This window comes from Cibotium barometz, chromosome 39 (assembly GCF_041138505.1).
Source record: "Cibotium barometz isolate CiBa-2024 chromosome 39, ASM4113850v1, whole genome shotgun sequence".
Lineage (NCBI taxonomy): Eukaryota > Viridiplantae > Streptophyta > Polypodiopsida > Cyatheales > Cibotiaceae > Cibotium > Cibotium barometz.
In genome coordinates, this window is record NC_141084.1 from 12,843,175 (window position 1) to 12,858,202 (window position 15,028).

Genomic DNA, 15,028 nt, shown 5'->3' on the forward strand with positions numbered 1-15,028 from the left:
AAGCTCTCCTTTCAAGGCTGATAATGAATATGCTAAAGCCCCTATTGTTTCTTTCATTAGCTAGCAAGAAAAGCACTTTCAATGCATAGTAGGTTTGAATGAACTCACTAGTAAGTTTACATTTGTTGGAAAAATCCACTCTAAATATGGTTCTTAAGCATTCATATGGTTTGGACTAAAACATTGAATTTGGATGTTACAAACAATTTGAATCATCTAATTTTTAATACAAGAATGATTTAAATAATTTACTTGGAGATAAAGACATATTTTGAAGTTAATGATGACATTGTTTTGTTTTTTTTCTCTTAGCAATCCCTATTCAGGTTTTATATTTGGAGAAAGTAACTAGTTTAGAAATATTCCCTACATGTGTGAGCCGGTATCTTGTACTTTTTTCACAACGAAACACCATTGTGTGATTTTTTAGCACTTCTTAAAAATATTTACTCCATTGTGTGATTATCAAAAAACATCTTTATAAAGATATTTAAAAATATCTTTATAAAAAAAGTTACAGTACATCGATTCCATTAATGATTCAAAATACGTACATTGATTCCATTAAAGATTCAAAATACTTACTTAAATCCAAAAAGAAGAGAAAAAAGTATCAGAGGCACAAATTTTGGTATTATCATCATTGGACTTAATAAAATAAATATAGACAAAAATTTATTTAAAAAACCATTAAAAATCATATTTTACCATTCAAAAAAGATCATATTGTACATGATACATTGAAATAAATAATAAGTAAATTATTAATCAAATAATGTAATGAATTATCATATAGAGAAATTTATAATATTACTAACAATACAAATGATTTTTATTCATTAAATTATCCAAAAATACAAAGAGAAATGTTAGCACCTGGGTGGCTCGCTCATCACAACCCACCCTAACCAAGAGGTCATGGGTTTGAGCCCTAAAACGATAGGATTGTGTGTGTGATTGGTGTAGCTTCTAGCTCGGCTACATCCCCTTTAAAGGGGGGCTTTCGGGAAAAAAATATACAAAGAGAAACAATCAAAGGCTGAGAACAAATTGGGATCTCAAGTGAAGTTAAACAAAAAGGAAATTACACCTTCAATTGCAATTGAGTCCAATAAAATATTTAATAACAAATCAATGAAGGTGGCTAAAAATATGAGACAAATTAATGATATGCCAATTAGACCATGTTGTAGTTGTGATATATTATTTTCTAATAGATAAACAATTTTTTTATAATCTTTCAAAAAGGTGATAGATTTATAAAATAATAAAAGGTTTTGTTTTAAATGTTTTGAAACTATTAGAAAAAATAGCATACCTCAATTTGTAAGTCCATATTGGCCAAAACATTAGTCTTCCTAGTGTAACATTTTTTAATGACTAGTATCACCATGTTGGAAAAGAAAAGCATTTGCTCAATGCTCGACCCTTATGTTGTCACTTCATTGCGCCCTAGAGGAGGAGTAGCCAGTGTGGTGAGCACCGAGGACCTGATAGTTGCAAGTTTAGACACTAGCCCAAAATGGCCAGATGGTTAAGACACGACTTATGTAGACTCTGCTAAGTAGGATATGACTGAGAACTTACTAGATCTTTAACCATTGGTGGTTTGTACAAATTGGATATGCATGAAAGGTGTGATGTTGCTTGTCTAGTAGTAGCAGACACTTCTGATACAATGAAAGATGCCCAGTTGTGGTATGCTAGGTTTGGTGGTTTGATGCATTGCAGAAACATGGGATGTTAGAGGATATTCCTCAACTTCCTTCACCATGATATGTTTGTGAAGGATGCATTCTTGGCCAGCTTTCTCCCTAACCTTTCCCAAAGAATGCAGCAAATAAAGCTTATCACAAATTACAGCTCATACACAGTGATGTGTGTGGTCCAATGAGGACTACTTATTTGGGAGAAAACTTACACTTTGTTACATTCATTGATGACTATAGCAAGTATGACTAGCCAATCTTACCCTATTAAGGAAAAATCAGAGGTATTTTCTTATTTTCAACACTTTTTTTTCTACGGTTGAAAATAAAATCGACCTAAAATTTTAAACTCTCCATTCAAACAAAGGGGGGAAATACATATCAAATGTATTTAAAAAGGCATTAAGCATCAGGGTACAACTCCTTATATACACCACAACAAAATGGTGTTGTTGAGAGGCGAAACATGACTCAATGGAGGCATGGTTAAAGGTTAGCAGCTTCTAGAGAAGTTTTAGATGCTAGCAATTCTTTGTGCTACCTAAAAGGTGCTCCACCAAAGCTTTGAAGATTATCACTCCTTTGAGCCTTAGTTCAATCGAAAACTTAATGTTGAACATATGTGTGTTTTTGATTGTTTGGCATATGCACATGTGCCAACACAAAATAGAACCAAGCTTGACAACGCAGTGAAATGCATTTTCATTAGATATAATGCTAAAAGAAAAGGTTGCCGTCTCTACAATCCTCTCACAAAGAAGATGATTGTTAATAAGTATGTCATTTTTTGTAGAGGATTCTATTTATCTAATGATGGGATTCAATAAGCATGCCTATACCAATTCTCCATACATGTTTGATGGGTTATTACCTCTGTTAGTATATCTATTGATTCTCCAAACATGTTTTATGGGTTATTACCTATTCCAATATCTATTGATTCTCATCAGATTTTACCTACTGATCCATGTTTATTACAAGGGAGGAATGCTCAAGGATTTGGTGCAGCAATTTCAGGTCAGTTGGAAGATGTAGTAAATGCTGAAGGATTAGCAATCAATGAATCTAGGCTTATGGCAATGAACCATTTAACATAACAACTTATGATCAAGTTGTTGGATGCCTAATCTATTTGTGTAACTCACGGCGCCAAACATCCAATATGGTGTGGCACAACTTTTAAAGTTCAGACATTGCCCATGCAAGGCACTTAAGATCTTGGCTTGTTCTATGCCAAGGGGGGTGATTTACAATTGCAGGCACTTAAGATCTTGGCTTGTTCTATGCCAAGGGAGGTGATTTACAACCGCAGGCCTTTAGTGATTCCGATTATGATACACGTCAGTCCACATCTCGGAACTGCTTCTTTCTTAGCAATTTATGCATATCTTGGCTCAGTAAGAAGCAACCAATTGTGGCAATATCATCTTGTAAAGCTCAATATAGAGCAATATTCATTGTGACAATTGAATGTGTAAGGTTGAGAAGATTGATGAAGGACCTTTGTGTCCCTTTAGACACCCCTACTTCTATTCTCATTGATAGCCAGAGTGTAATGGTGGAGGATCTTTGCGTCTCTTTAGACACCCCTACTCCTATTTTCATTGATAGTTAAAGTGTAATGGAGGATATTTGTGTCCCTTTAGACACCCCTTCTCCTATTCTCACCGAGAGTCAGAGTGCAATGGCAAAAGTGTAATGGAGGATCTTTGTGTCCCTTTAGACACTCCTTCTCCTATTCTCACCAAGAGTCAGAGTGCAATGGCAGTTACAAAGAATCCTGTCTTTTATGCCAAGACAAAGCACATTAAAGTGCATTACCACTATGTCAGAGAGAGACTCCATGCAAGAGAGATCAATATGATCTATTGTAGCATACATGATAATGTGGCAAATCTTTTCACTAAAGCCTTAGCACATGAAAATTTTATGGTTTTTTGCAAATCTTTTGGCCTCTTCCCTTTCCGAGATTAGTCTACAATCTTTGTGAACCTCACATTTACACTACATTGGGGGTTTGTTAGATATTTGATAGTACTACACTGTGAGGCCATGTACTTATGCCATGGGCACTTTTGTCCCACTAAGTTTTTCCCCATAGCCATCAAGGTGTGAACGGGAACCTTAGGGTTAGCTTAAGTATATAGGAAACCTCATTCACAGTTTAGGGTGGCTATTCATTTGTTCTTTCTCTTTGTACTTTTAGAGAGCTTTATCTCTCTCCTTTGAGCTTGCCAATCTCTCTCACAATCGACACCCTTCTATTCTTATCTTTGAGCATTGTGTGTATGTGTGTCCACCTCCACATTCTGTGTGAGCCAACAGTCTTTGGGACACCTTGAGTAATCAAACTAGTGATGCATAGTTTGTTAGCATAGAATGATGTCCACGGCGGTGGATCTAACACATAATGTATTATCTTAAACACCTTGAGTGATCTGACTAGTGATGCATAGGTTGTCATTATGTCCAATGTGGATGATCTAGCATAGAATGATATCCACAGATGTGTATTTAGCACAAAATTTATTACCTTAGACATGTTGTTATTATGTCTGATGTGGATGATCTAGCACATAAAAATGTCCATGGAGGTGGTTCCCATGGTGATTTCGATCTCCTAGATCTCTTGGACCCTAAAGATGATGATTCAGACACTCTGAAATCTATTATCATGTTTTACAACTACGAGAATGCACCATCTCTTCATCAGGGTTCCAAATCATGTGCTAGGTAGTATTGAACCAGAGGAGGCCACCGTATGTCAGATTGTTGTGGGCTTACTTACTACACTTGTCTTGCATGCATGGTTTAAAGGATCCGTTTGGTCCGATTGATAATCCTCCCCTGTCTAAATAGAAGATTCAACACATGAGGTGGTCCATATAGCAGTGTCCCTTATGATAAATCAGATCCATTAGATCCTATTGAGGGTAAAAATTCTAGAATAAAACTCATCTGGTTTTCCAACTCTATAGCTCTCAGATTTCGATCTAATTTTTGTAGCTGCCTTGGATGTAAATCAAATCTATCAGATCCTATTGAGGGTAATTCCAAAATTCCAAATCAAATCCATGAGGGTAATTCCAAAATTCAAAAATCTGACTCATATGTTTTTTGACTTTGGAGTTCTCAAATTCCAATCTAACTATTGTAGCCATCTTGGATGCAAATCACACACCCCACTTGGTGAACCTAAATACATCTTTATACTTTTATTCCACTATGTGTTTTGGGTGATCCACTCTTTGTGTGCTAAAGAAGTGGATTTATCTTATCTTTTGCCTTATCTTTGTGTTAAAGGAGTGTATGGGTGCTACCATCGTAAAAACTGACATGCCTTCATTGTCTCGAGTGTCGACAATATACTTCATGGTCATAGAGCTCCCCATTGCAAAAGCTAGAAAATGTGAATAGTTGTGGAAAGAGGCTACTCTTATATAGACCTCTCAATATAGTTGTGGAAAGAGGGTACTCTTATATAGACCTCTCAATTAGCATGAACATAAATTAAACAAAAGTTAATGACCCTCTATGTCTCTAATGAGTCAAAATTTGATCACACAATTTTTGCATTCTCGTTTTGAAAATGTTACCATTCTAATTTTTTGCATTCGCCCAAATAGGCAATTCAACTGTACTCTACTATTATACTATGAAAATCGTGTACAATTCTTCCTCCCATGTTTGCTTCATTTGTATAACAGTGAAAGTTCCCAAATTTTTATTGCAAATGCATTTTACTGTTGCCCTTAAATCTCCTCTTTACTCATGCTAGTTCACTTCAATTTTTTACGTTGCATCACATTTACACAAATTGAGGACATAGCTAGGTTTATCAAGACTAATTATTCTATCTCTTATTAGTTCCCCCCCCCCTAAAAAGTCACTTGTACCATCTCCCATCTCTTTTGAATGTAAGAGCTTAATGAAGTGTTCCACTTCAAAAAAAAATGTTTGATAATGTAATTTTTAAATCTATTCTTGGAGAGAGAGAGAGAGAGAGAGAGAGAGAGAGAGAGAGAGAGAGAGAGAGAGAGAGAGAGAGAGAGAGATTTTACATAGTTATCATAACACAAGAAAATACAATCACCACCACCACCCATTAGGCTTCATCAAGCATCCATTAAGGTAATGATGCTAAAAGTCATCATGGAAAACTCAATGTGTCCCACATCTATAATTGATTGACCCTAGAGGTTCTCCCCAGTCTCTCTTTAGTGAATTGAAAGCTAATGCCTTCCCTTTTATTGATTGGCTCTCTCTCTCTCTCTCTCTCTCTCTCTCTCTCTCTCTCTCTCTCTCTCTCTCTCTCTCTCTCTCTCTCTCTCTCTCTCTCCCCCCCCCAAAGATGCACTTCTATAGAGATCACTTTCTTAGATTCACTAAGGATGGATTCATCTAGGAGTTAGGCTACTTGAGTGTTCACATGTCCCATGCCATGCGGATTGCGATTGGGTTTCATCCCAACACCTCAAAGTGGAGATAGGGAGAGCTAAGCATGCCTTCAAATCCAGGGAGCTCATACAAAGACCTAGAGAGGAAAGGATTTTCCGGTTGTGCCACACAAAGGTTGAGATAGAGGACATATGTCATTGCCCAATATACTATGAGATATGTGGGTGGTTTCACTATCTGTTCCATGAGGGATTTGGCCCACTCCCACTTTCCATGATCATTGACTTCACAAACTAATGTTGCCTAAGGCCACACAAAGGAGAGGAGAGGATCTGCCGATTATGCCAAATAAAGGTTGAGACAAAGGAGCATTACATATGTCATTGCCCAGTATACTATGAGATCCGTGGGAGATTTCACTGTCTTTGAGACCAAAAACCCTAGCCACCCTGATCCCTCCCTCGCTAGCCCAACCATCACTAGATTTTTTCGAAACCAGGAGGAGGAGGACACCCATACAGTGGATCATGTGGACCCACCTCAGGCTGATGTAGACCACCTCACCCAAGAGGAGTTACCTCGGATCTGGCCTCTACATTCTAGCATGCCCAACGACCCGAGCCCCCTAGATGTCGGTGTTGGGGTAACAGCTCTGGGCCTTAGTTAGATAGCTGTCTCTTAGCTGTGCGGGTCCGGCCATGTACCCACTTGTAACGGTCACTTATGTCACTTATAGTTATATACAAGTGTGAGTGGGGAACACACACAACAACTGTGGATTAACCCCTTATCTTGTATGTGTGCTCTCTGGCTCTCTGGTTCTCTGTGTGTTCTCTCTCGCTCTCCCGCTCTCTTCAAACTGGTATCAGAGCTGAGGTGTCGCGTGCATGCGTGTGTGCACACTTGCGGGTGTGCGGAGTCGTCATCGTCGGTGAGGAGCTTGGAGCTTGGTGCTCGGCAGGAGGAGAGAGCTTGCTTGGAGCTGTGCTCAGCAAGGGAGAACAGAGGAGCTTGGCCTGGAGCCCTCTATGTGTGCAGATCTGTTGCAAATCTGAGGAGCACTTGCAGCTGCATAGGAGCAGTTGTTTGCAGATCTGTTGTGTGCCTGTGGAGCCTGGAGATCAGCTGCTGCTGTGTGAGCAACTCTTGGGCTGGTGTTGTCAGCTATGGAGCTCTGAAAACTGCTGTGTACTGTTGTCTGAAAACTGCTGTAAGATTGCAGGTACAGTATGTGGATCAAGCCTCTGGCTGCTGTGCTGGCAGTTGGAACACGTGCAAGGCGAGCAGGTGCTTGGCAGGTGTTGACTGGTTTTGGTCGTCAGGCTATTGAACTGCAAAATTATCGACAGTGAGGTGTCGAAGCAGGGCCAAATCTGTGCGTTGAGCAAGGCCGACAGATCAGATCAACAGTTGGTCAGTTCCAGCCGTGAACAGCAAACAGACAGGTTGCTATTGTTTGGTTAGCATATTGAGCAGGTGTTTGTGAACCGTCGCTTTGCGGTTTCTTGCTTGGACACTTTGCTCAGAGTCTTGTGTATTTGACACATGTATCAGATGTTTATCTGAAGTGGGAGGTACTCTCTTTGGGTGACAGATACAGGTTATATTCGTAGCTGATTGGGGGCACTCGTTGTACAGGTTGTGCACTTGTAGTGCATTTCACTCTTTTGCGGCATTGATTGCTTGCAAGGAGCTAAGCGTTTGAGCATCATTATTGTTGTTGTTGTTGTTGTTGTTTGGACATTATGGCAGATTCATCATCTATGATGAACATTAAGAAGCTAGAGGGAACTAGCAACTTTGATGTGTGGCAGACACAATGCATGAACATATTGTATCTCAAGGAGCAATATGTTCCCATTCAAGAGCAAGGCAGGAAGCCTACGTCTATGACAGATGCTGAATGGTGGAGGCTAAACACACTTGCTAAAGCCACTATTATGTTGACATGTTGCGATGACATCGTTATGAGCATTCGGAATGAGAACACTGCATGGGATGTATGGCAGAGATTAGTGACATTGTATGCACAGCAAAGCGCTTCTAGCAAAGTTTTTTGGTTGAAGAAGCTTGTGCAATTGCAAATGAGAGAAGGGCAATCCGTATTGACTCATTTGAATGAGTTTAATAAGACTTTCAGTCATGTTATTCAGCATGGGCTGAATTTGGATGATGAGGTTAAGTCATCATTGCTCTTGGTCAGTCTGCCTCCCAGTTGGGATACATTTGTCACACAGCCACTAGCAACTCTCATCATTTGCAGGTGTATGCTGATGTAGAGGGTGCCATCATGTAGGAGGACATGAGTAGGCAGAATAGAGCAGGTTCTAAAGCCTCTAGTGCTATGAATGTCAGAGGTAGACAACAGGACAGAGACAAAGACAAAAGAGGCAAGTCTAGAAGCAAATCTAGATGTAAAAAGGACATTGTGTGCTTTTACTGTGAGAGAAAAGGGCATTATAAGAGTCAATGTCATAAGCTGCAGGCTGACAAAAAGGCAGGCAAAGTGGAGTCAAAGGATAAGAAAGAGGACGATGACAAAGGGAAGGGCAAAGTTGAAGCAAATGCTCTTTCGTACACTTCTCCAGGTTCTCATGATAGAGGTGTGACACGCCAAGGTGGTGTTACCATTGAGGAGATTGAAGACACAGTGGATGAGTATGTAGCAGAACAGGAGATACTTTATATGTCTTCTCATGATGACCAGCACTTGCTATGGGCACTGCTGTGCATACTTGGCTCATTGACTCGAGAGCTTTGTTTCATGTCACTCCACATCGTGAGTGGTTCACAACATACATGGCAGGTGACATGGGACTGGTTTTTCTTGCAGATGATCATGAGCTACGTATTGCAGGCATTGGTGATATTGATCTCCAGGTTGGTCATGGACGTATTTTTACACTTCATGATGTAAGGCATGTACCTAAGCTAAAGAAGAATCTCATCAGTACTAGTCAGCTTGACTTGAGTGGTCATGTACTCTCTTTTGGGCATGGGAAATGGAAAATCTGTAAAGGGTCTTTGGTCATGGCAAAGGGATCATTGGTTGATACCCTATACCCTCTTTATTGTACTGTTTCATGTGGTTCAGCTCATGCTACCACCGAGCTGCTAACAGGTGTGTTGTGGCATTGCCGGTTGGGGCATATGAGCAAGAAAGGAATGGAAATCTTATCTCGTTGTGGCTACTTGCCTGTGTGGTACATACAGATGTGTGTATGATGCCACAGCTTTCTTTGGGTGGTGGCAAGTATTTTGTGTCTTTTATTGACGATGCTACGCGGCGGAGGAGGAGTACTCGGCCGTCACATCCTCCTGACAGATTTCAACCAGGTTTGGACTATCTTATGGTGACTGATTGTGGTGAGCCTTCATGCTACAAAGAGGCTATGCAGAGGGCAGATAAGATTAAGTGGGAGTTGGCCATGAAGAGCGAGATGGCATCTCTCAAGAAGAATGGCACATGGGATTTGGTGCCTTTGCCGGATGGGCATAAAGTCTTGCCATGCAAGTGGGTGTATAAGCAAAAGTTTACACCGGATGACACTTCACTAAAGTACAAGGCCAGGCTTGTGGCAAAAGGTTTCAAGCAAGAACATGGGATTGATTTTGATGAGGTTTTTTCTCCCGTGGTCAAGATGACTACCTTGCGGACTATTTTAGCTTTGGTTGCTAGAGATGACATGGAGTTGTATCAGATGGATGTGAAGATGACATGGAGTTGTATCAGATGGATGTGAAGATGACTACCTTGCGGACTATTTTAGCTTTGGTTGCTAGAGATGACATGGAGTTGTATCAGATGGATGTGAAGACCGCGTTTCTTCATGGTGATCTCCATGAGGAGATATACATGCAGCAGCTAGAGGGGTTCGTTGACAAAGGGAAACTTCGTCATGTATGTAAGCTCAAGAAGAGCTTATATGGCTTGAAATAGGCTCCGAGGGAGTGGTATCACAAGTTTGATGCATTCATGAGAAAGCAGGGCTTTGGCAGGAGTGAAGAGGATCACTGTTTCTATGTAAAGAGGGCCGAAGATGGCAGCCTTCTTATTTTGATCATCTATGTAGATGACATGCTTCTAGCCGGGACATATAAGCAGCTTGAAAGCTGAACTGCATAAGGCATTTGAGATGAAGGATTTGGGCATTGCGAGCCATATTCTTGGCATGCGTATTCAGAGAGATAGAAAAAGGCGATTGCGTTACCTGTCTCAAAAGGAATACATTGGGAAAGTTTTGGAGCGATTCCATATGCAGGGTGCGAAGGCTCTTTCTACTCCATTGCCTACGTACTGCAAGCTTTCTCAAGAGGACAGTCTGAAATCACATGAGGAGCGGGCTAAAATGTCCAAGATACCTTATGCATCGGCTGTTGGTTGTTTGATATATGCCATGGTTGCTACTAGACCAGACATTGCTTATTCAGTGGGCATAGTCAGCCGATACATGGCGAATCCTGGCAAACGGCATTGGGAAGCAGTGAAAGGGGTTATGAGGTATCTCAAAGGCACTCAGGATATGTGCATATGCTATGGGCAGACAGATTCAGCGGTACATGGGTATGTAGATGGTGATTATGCAGGTTGTCCAGTGAGCAGGAAGTCGACTACAGGCTACTTGTTCACATTCGCAGGTGGTGCAATTTCATGGGTCTCTCGTCTACAGGGTTGCGTTACCATTTCTACCACTGAGGCAGACTATGTTGCAGCCACACGGAGGCCGCAAAGGAGGCCATATGGCTTTCTCGTCTCTTGGCAGAGTTTGGTATGTTACAGGAGATTCCAGTGCTACACTGCGATAGCCAGAGTGCTATCATGTTGGCCCGGAATCCAGTATTCCATGCCAAGACAAAGCACATTGATATCAAGTACCATTTCATACGGCAGGTACTTGGTGATAAGCTCATCCAACTTGTCAAGATTCATACGGACGACAATCCTGCAGATCTTCTTACGAAGACTCTAGCTTCAGATAGGTTTGCACACTGCCGAGACCTCATGGGTATTGGATAGGTGACCTTCTTCTATTGTTGTACATTGCTGTACATACTCACACTCCCCTTAGGCCCATTGCCTTTAAGTGGGAGGTTGTTGGGGTAACGGCTCTGGGCCTTAGTTAGATAGCTGTCTCTTAGCTGTGCGGGTCCGGCCATGTACCCACTTGTAACGGTCACTTATGTCACTTATAGTTATATACAAGTGTGAGTGGGGAACACACACAACAACTGTGGATTAACCCCTTATCTTGTATGTGTGCTCTCTGGCTCTCTGGTTCTCTGTCAAATTCACTTTTGCACATAACATCTTGCTCCAAATTTTTCTAATTCCCAAACCCAAATTCACTCTCATCCCATGATGTAAATTACGAAGTAAACTAGGAAGTGCTGAGTAAACTAGGAAGTGCTAAGTAAACGAGGAAGTAAACTATGCCCGTTTAGTAAACTAGGAAGTAAACTATGAAGATGAAATTTTCCCAGTTTTTTCGTAGTTTACTTTACTCACCCTAGTTTACTTTATCCGATGACCAAAAAAGGCGATGCGATTTTTGATCAATGCTATCCATTGATGCCATCTAACAAAGGTCTTCAAGACGATAGTACTCAGGGTTGCTTGCTCTTTTGATTATGATGTTAAAAGAGTTGCTCCCCGTCCCCCCTTTTTACCCTTGCCATGCCACAAAGTCAAGTTTAAAGTTCCATAAATGTAATTGATTGGGTTAGGTTATTCCGAAATTAACTAAATTACCCTCCCCCCTTCTCTCTCTCACGCAGTCTTACAGGACCCATCAAGGAAAACCACACACACACAAACACATCCACGATTCCACCAATAAACAAGCAGAGTTTCAGGCAGGGCGCAAGAATCCGGATCCTTTCTCTCCCATCTCCAGCATACCTAAAGGTGCTCTTTTGATCCCTTCATCACATATTTCTCATTTTCTGTGGGATATTTCTGTGTGCTTCACCCTTAGGGTTGAAACCTCTGCTTGTTTGTTTTGGCTGGATCCATCCATTTACCCCTGCGTTTAGATCTGTGCTAAAACCCTAATTTTCTAGGGTCTCGGAAGCATTTTCTCCTCTTGCTTTAGGGTTTTGAGCAGAGATGCGCAAAAACCCTACGGCTGCAAAAGTACGGCGAAATCAATGAATAGTTGTTTTCTTCCCGAAAGGAGACTTCTATTAATTTTTAAAAAACACATACAAAGGGAGAAAACCAAAAGGTAGGGACACCTCTACCAATCGGGGGCACTATGCTGCCATAAAATTCACAGTTTTCCATTACCGCAGTGAATGGCTTGCCATTATGAGCTTAGGGATAAGTTAGGGCGCGAGGTATCGTTTCTTTATGGATTTTATTGATAATTTCTGCATTTTTTGGTAAGTTGGTTATGTGGGTAGAGAATTAGTGCTTGATTGTACAGAAAAATGGCTGATATATGAGGGTGGACTGCAGCAATGTCATCAGGGAAGCAGAAGTCCAATGAAAGGCAGGCAGCCAGAGATCGGAAGGTATTGTCTCCGCAGGCAGCTGGTGGTGCCAATGCGTATAATCCTGTCTCTGGCACATTCCACACTCTGGAATCTATCTCTGCAGACACTGGAGCAGGTGGTCTCAATGGGAGATTTAAATCCATTGATGATGATGATGATAATTCCAGTTCTAATGGAGGGGGCGCAGAGATGGAGTGCATGTCGAACACTGGAAGTTGTTCGGGAGAATCAGAGGACCAGCCACATGCCAATGGCAAAGATAAAGCTGGAAAACCAGTGATTCAATCTGGACTCGTTGGAGGCAGTGACAAACGGGACAAAATAAGGGTGAAAAATGAGAGGAAGCATCAGCGACAGAAGGAGCGAAGAGCACAGGAACTGAGGGACAAGTGTACCAGCTATCTTATGTCTCAGAAGCTTGAGGCTCTCTCCCAGCAGCTGGTAGGAATGGGGTTCTCCCAGGAGCGGGCTACCATGTCTCTGATTTTTAATGATGGACATGTTGAGCAGTCAGTAGCATGGCTACTTGAGGGCGGTGAAGTTCAGGTGCACGAGGATTGGAATATACGCAGCAATCCAAAAATAGATATTTCTGAGGAGCTTGCACGGATGGCTGAAATAGAGAAGAAATACAAGTTTGCAAGACCAGAGATTGAAAGAGCTGTTATCTCATGTGAAGGAGACTTAGAGAAGGCACTTGAATTTCTGCGGCGGGTTCACAGCCAGGATACTCTTCCCAGCCCTGGGGAAGGCCACAGTGTTACTCAAGGTGCTGTAAAGGATGTATCATCATTCTCTAAAGATGAATCAATAACATCCACGTCTAACAGTTTGGGAACTACTCCACTGAGAGCTAACGTTGGACCACAACTTGCTTATCAAGCAAGAAAGGATGACAAAGGGGTGGTGCACCACATGAGAGGGAGGCCACAAGGCAGTACTGTGAATGTGCATGCTTCTCAAGAGGGACCAACTAAAGGTTTCACTGATGTCAGGAAGCTCTCAAACCCCTCGACTAGTCTGCAGAATTTTTTGCCACCTGCTGACACAAGGGGTTATGTCCAAAAGGCAAAGCCATTATCAATTTCTGAGAAAAGCTCCCTGCCCTATATACCCACTCATGCAGCTGGTTCTAGAACAGATAGTGGCCTTATGTTTGGCTCTAGCGCTACTGGTACCAAACTGGTCCACATTCCTGTCAGAAATTCTTCTGTGAATTCATCATCAAAAGAGCCACTAATAGCAGGTCAATCACCTCATTTCTTATGTACAAGCTCACAATTACACGGGGGGATAGGCTCTTACCCTGTGCTGTCTTCACCCAGCTGGGGTCATGGCTATATGGATTCAGGGTCTCCATCCACTGTTCCTTATGTTAATTCAGCATCTGGAAATGCAGGGTTAAAGGGTTTAAAGACAGTCAACAATCTAGTGGAGAATCTGAACCCAGGGATTGCAGACATGCAAGGGCACTATGTTCCGCTTGGCTCAATACAATCAGAGTCTCTTGCCTCGCGCTGGATGTCAATTGGGAACGGGCTTCTGGATCAGAAGATACATGCTCCTCTGTCAAGAGAAGTTGATTCTTCTATACATTCATCTGTAACCTCTTACGGGCTATATACGGGTTGGGGCACCAGACTCTCTCATTCTTCTGTAGACTGGAGTACTGGTCCTGTTGCAAATTGTGACTACAGGAACATTGATTGGAGTATGAGTGTATCACCATCTTCTGCAACAGAAGCTGGAGGTTTGTGGGGACTTTCAAGCAGCTTGGGCTCGTTGAAGCTGCAAGAGAAAGGCAGTTCTGGCTGGAACTTTGAAGAGGACAGGCGATTTCAATCAATGTCAGGAAGTGCAAACCTGATGAGAGAGTCTACCAATGGGCTTAATGGCTGGAAGGTTGACCCATCTGTAGCTGGAGTACAAGAAATCACCCGTGAATCAGGAAATACTACTTTTGGTGTACATGAGTGGACCACACCTTTCGCAGGAAAGGATTTGTTTACTCCTCCTCAGGCAGTCCAGTTGCCTTCTCTGTAGGGTTATGAAAGGCTGCAACACTACTTCTGTCTGCTTTGGTGTAACTGGCATCTTTTGACATTTCTTGCTCAGCTTTACAGGAAGTAAAATCATTTGCTTCATAAGGTTCTCTCCTGTTCAGTAACTGGCATTTTCTTGTTTAGTTGTTTGTATCAAGGTGTTGTTTTGGTTTCTTTATTGTAAAATGTGCTTGCTTGCGGCTGCCAGCATGGCGGCTGTGTTATAGTTCCCCCCCCCCCCTTTCATTCCCCTTCATTCTTGTTGGCCGGCTGTAGGGAACCCTAAGTGATTTCTCTCATGTCCAGCCCCTGGTTGGACCATGGGCCCTGATATGGTGCTCATTACCATCAGGAAAGTAACCAGTTTGAACTACTCTACTACTA

General features: G+C 41.7%; 1 protein-coding gene across 2 annotated transcripts; it reads left to right on the forward strand.

Moving 5' to 3' along the window:
* The first annotated feature begins 11,839 nt into the window (after positions 1 to 11,839).
* Positions 11,840 to 14,743, forward strand: LOC147615741 (uncharacterized). Of its 2 annotated transcripts, none has more exons than XM_086778325.1 (2): positions 11,840 to 12,331; positions 12,565 to 14,743. In XM_086778325.1, exon 2 carries the CDS (start codon positions 12,567 to 12,569, stop codon positions 14,643 to 14,645), a length of 2,079 nt encoding a protein of 692 aa, XP_086634451.1. In that variant the 5' UTR covers positions 11,840 to 12,331; positions 12,565 to 12,566; the 3' UTR covers positions 14,646 to 14,743. The 2 variants fall into 2 exon arrangements, with proteins under 2 accessions (XP_086634451.1, XP_086634450.1); XM_086778324.1 differs by having other exon boundaries at positions 11,871 to 12,012.
* The last annotated feature ends 285 nt before the right edge of the window (positions 14,744 to 15,028 follow it).

Coding starts and splice junctions, on each gene's coding strand:
- LOC147615741 (XM_086778325.1), top strand. CDS start 12,567: ATGTCATCAGGGAAGCAGAAGTCCAATGAAAGGCAGGCAGCCAGAGAT.